At 33.0% G+C, this 4750-nt stretch overlaps 1 protein-coding gene across 1 annotated transcript; it reads right to left on the bottom strand.

Annotated features, from left to right (window-relative positions):
- Positions 1-2004: 2004 nt before the first annotated feature.
- Positions 2005-4016, bottom strand: LOC105155907 (peroxidase 44). Its single transcript, XM_011071890.3, has 2 exons — positions 3774-4016; positions 2005-2965 (listed from the first exon to the last, which is right to left on the bottom strand). The coding sequence occupies exons 1-2, from the start codon at positions 3969-3971 to the stop codon at positions 2168-2170; spliced, it is 996 nt and encodes a 331-aa protein (XP_011070192.1). The 5' UTR covers positions 3972-4016; the 3' UTR covers positions 2005-2167.
- Positions 4017-4750: the final 734 nt, after the last annotated feature.

Genomic DNA, 4750 nt, shown 5'->3' with positions numbered 1-4750 from the left:
TATTATTATTGACGATTTCGTGATTTCATTTTATTATAAATTGATTTTAGTGGTTGGATTTTAATATTATTATCTTTATAGTGATGCTGTAATACGACAGGAGATTTTTGAGAAAAAAGTTATTACGCCAGTTGTTGTTCTATACTTTTGCTTTTAAAAATAAAAATCTATATAATTGGGTGCTGATTGATTACTCTTACATCTTAAGATTTTTTTTTTTTGTCAACTTTCTTTTTCTAACTTATAACATGAACAAAAGTTGGTACTTTGTTTGGATCTAGAAGGCAAGAAAGGGTACTAATTAGCAAATATCGGAAGTAGACATTCTTAGTTGCTACCATAGTTTATATATGTATGTAATAAGTATTAATCATTCCAATAATATTGTGGTGGTATTTTATGCAATTTTTGTTGTTATTGGAACTATGTGGTACAGTTAAGAAATTAATCCCATCGAATTATTTAGTCTTGCTCCTTATCAAAGTTATTTCCAGTACGAGATATATCGTAGAGTTAACATCAGACTAGTAAAATATTAGAATTTATTCAAAAATATGGTCTAAAAGTTCATGAATTTTTGTGCACTGCATGATTCTATGATGGACGTGGGGCTGAAAGATAAATCAAATATTCAATACTTGATTGAAGTAGATCGATAAAAAATTATTTGAATTCGATTTATAAAATTTAACACACCAAACTTGAACAAAATTTTTTGTTTGGTAACTTTCAAGTTCAGCTTCGAACTCCATTGAATAATGCAAAAATAATAAAATATAATTAAAAATATCAAATTACTCGAGCTCGATTCGTGTTTGATCCAACTTAAATTTGTTTGAGCTTAATTACATTAATAATCAAATAATACTAAAATATATTTTAAAAGCTTGATAATAATTCAAATAAACTGGAACAATAATATTTTAGCTTCGATCCGAATCTTTTATAGTCCTATTTGAATGATGCAAAAATTAGTTAATGTAAAACAAACGGGCTGAAAATGTATCTCAATTGGACCTCTTTTGAGCTGCCTAATTGAGTTGCGTTGACAAGTATTTTTGGATTTCGAAGACTAACACTAGTCATGACATCCATATACAGGAACTGGGCATCTGGTCCCTAAGAGGGTCAACTAAATGGACTTGGGATCCATATCCATAGTCCATACAAAAATGATCCATTTTTTTGGTCATCCGAGGAATGGGGTGATATTGTTTAGTCTTTGTTAATTTTTAGTTATTCGTTAGCACCAGTACGGAACAAAGAGTTGGAGTTCTTTAATTTCCAATCATAATGCGTCCAAACACCAGTTTTTCCGATGTGGGAACAAGAAGGATTAAATTCCTTTTTTATCATGCAACTCAAGTTATATGGTGGTTTCGTTTATAAACTTTTTAAGATAGTATTTTGGTCTTATAATATTTTAATGTTCACAATTTTAGTTTTTTTTTTTTATCAGAGTTCACCTTCTTGTCGAGAAAATACATATGCATTTTATTTTACCTCTTAAAATTTCCTATTCGATCATTTTTGCTAGTATTTTTATCTTTTAATTTTTTAAGGTAGCATTTTGATCCTCAATTTTTTTAAATTTTGTATTTTTAGTCCTTTTTTTTTTTGTCGGAATCGCCAATTGAGGTGAACTCCAGGAAAAAAGATGGCTGAAATTAAGAAAATTAAAAAAATGTTGGCCCAAAATACTACTCTAAAAAATTAAAGGACGAACGACTTAAATTATAGGATAAAAAATGCATTTAATCCAAAACAAGAATATATTGGTGTTGTTGCTATGACAATATTGAGCAATAGCTGAACAAATTTTGGCCTAAACAATTGCCTTAGCATTAAAATATATGGGAAGTTCTAGTCCAAACCTGCCTCGTTTGAATCTGAACCAATCATATGACAAGTACAATACAGTTGTCCTATGATTGATGTACATTTGCTTTATAATTAGTTTGATTTATCCAATCTTGATTGGGAGAATTTTTCAAAATGTACGTATTATCCATGTTAATAATTTCCTTAACATCAAGTCAAACAATTCCGCGTAGAACAAGACAACTCATGAAACTTGCACACTGTATACATATGAAAGCACAAAATAATTGTCAGAAACTGATCAAAAGCTAATTCACGCAACTGAAACTAATTTAATTAATCAATCTCAAAGTCCTGGACGAAGTACTGTTGGCTTCCGAGGATTAAACACCCTACAATTCTTCCTAATCTCTCCAGCTTTTCCGACAAGAACTTCAACCTTACTCAGCTTGATCATCGCGCTGGCGAAACTCTGCTGAAATGCAATCCCATTTGAAGCAAAAATCGAAACTATAGATGCAGTGGACTTATCCAGCGCCAGCTCCTGATCAATCTGCAAGATCCCCTTCTTGAATCTTGTTTGATTATAGAACTGATTATCAACGACAAATGATGTGCCCTGGTCTAAGAAAACCGTGGGATCTCTATTCACCGGCCTTGATGCCGTCCCGCAGGTCCTCAGTAGCCTGGCTGCCAATCCAGGGTCCATGGTCGGGTCAGGCTGTCCTGTGCCCTGGAAATTCGAGAGCCTGTCCTGGAAAAAGCCGCAATGGGCTACGCCAACTGTGTGTGCACCAAGAAGTGTGACCATGTCGTTTAAGGTTAGTCCTTTGGCCTTGAAAAATGAGAATGCTTCGGGCACTGTGAGTGATGGCCCTGGAAGATTTACGTCGGCTATATCGGAAACTAGGCCGTCGCGGCGGCCTGTGGGCGCGGCGTACTTGGGGCCGCCGGCTAGAGCCACCGCGTCACGGGTGGCTAATGTGATTATGTCTGCACATGAGACGATGGAGGGACAGGCGGCCTCCAGGGCTTTCTTGGCAGCGTCGATCAGGTCGTAGCCTCGGACTGTAAGGTTTGGTCCGGCGTCCTTTTCTGAGGACTTGGACCGCGTGGAGTCTATTAGTATTGATGCATCACAGCCCTGATTTACACCCATTTTGAACCAAATGCAAATGTTAGCACCAATATTTTAAATAAATAATTAAAAAAAACTACTCGATTTTCAATTTGGATATACTAATTCATGTCTTTGAACTTGATTCACATTTTTATATTGAAAAAATTTAAAATGTGACTCGAGCTCGCCTTATATTTATAAATTAACAATAAAAAATGTATAAAAAGATCAAATTGATTGAATTCGACTTATGCTCAATTTGATCAAAACAGTTCAAATTCGATTTTATTAATAATCAAATTAAATGATCAATGTAATTTTTAAATCTTGGCAAAACCTGAATAAACTTAAACGACAATATTGTAATAAATTTAAGTTGAGTCGTAGCACTTCTAGGCCTATATATGTGAAACACTTTCTATAAATAAACGTATCTATTGTAAGAAAAAACTCTTATTCGGATCAGATTTGACCGAATCAAATAAATTACAGAGTAAAATGTATCACACTAGTTATGTGATTGGTCACTTTTTCTAAATTGTACACCAATCACACGGTAAGTGTACTGCACTTGTCATATGATTGGTTCAACTTCAACAGAACCAAGTTCAGACTAAAATTTCCCATATTATAAGAAGCAAAATGCAATCAAATAGTGTTCATTAGAAAAGGAACTCCATTTCGTTTAAGCCTTGAGATTTTATTTTGGAGATCTTGAGTTCAAATTCTGAATATGTGTATGAGTAAGTACGCGCGTGCAGAGAAAAAGCAAACCCCCTCCGATCTGCATGAAACCATAGAAAATAAACTAGAGTAAATCATATTCACTTACTCTAACAAAGCAATCGTGAAAATGCATTCTTAGCAATGCAGCAGTAATGGAACGATCCCTGTTAAACCGTTGTTGCACAATTCCTCGAACTATAGACTCAGCCCGCGGACAAGTAGAATTGTAAAACCCTACTTTTAGTTGAGCGGAAGCTAAATGAAGCATGCACGATATGAGAAAAACAACGAGCATTTTCTCCATTTTTTCTCTCGACTATAAAATCTGCAAACACTTTGTGTTGTTTGATCAATGAACAATGAATAAAACAACATATGTTGGCTATATATAATAAGAAAATTGTTCTTTAAACTGTTGAGGGCCGGTGGCAGAAGGTTTGCGACGTGCAAGGTCAAGAGTATCAGGGGGACATGATTTTTGAATAGAATGTGCATACGCGTAGAACGATTTGAATACTACATAGATGCTCTACTTGTAATAATAATAAACCATATGTTCAATTGGATTATTTTCAACTAATTAACAAATATCAAAACTTACACTAAAATTTGATAATTGTGTTTTTAATAATGAAGCCCATTTTGTCCGCTAATACGAGTTTGAAGTTTATGTAGGGTCCACGTTTGAGCAGTACGCTGTAATTAATCAGGGTAGGAGCAATACTTACATTATTTATTAATATATTAACTAGTAGTTAATTTAAATATTAACTTATTACTGAGTTATTATAAATAATTTCATAACATATAAATACATATATATATATATAAGTTATATATATATATATATATATAAATACTCAAAATGAATTTTGTAATAAAAAATTTAGTATTACATCTCGCGTTGTACTCTACATATAAATCATGCCATGCATGTACATAAAATTCATTGTTACATAATTTTATTGTCTAAGAAAATATTTGAATTATTAGACAAAATACAACACCAATAATTTGTAATTGGAAGTTGCTATATATAGACAAATACTACATGCCAGTGAACTAATTACTCAATTTTAATAA

This window comes from Sesamum indicum, linkage group LG2 (genome assembly GCF_026168435.1).
Source record: "Sesamum indicum cultivar Baizhima isolate 11 linkage group LG2, ASM2616843v1, whole genome shotgun sequence".
NCBI classification, from domain to species: Eukaryota; Viridiplantae; Streptophyta; class Magnoliopsida; order Lamiales; family Pedaliaceae; genus Sesamum; species Sesamum indicum.
Note: the sequence above shows the minus strand (reverse complement) of the source record. Positions and strands in the feature narration are given on the sequence as shown.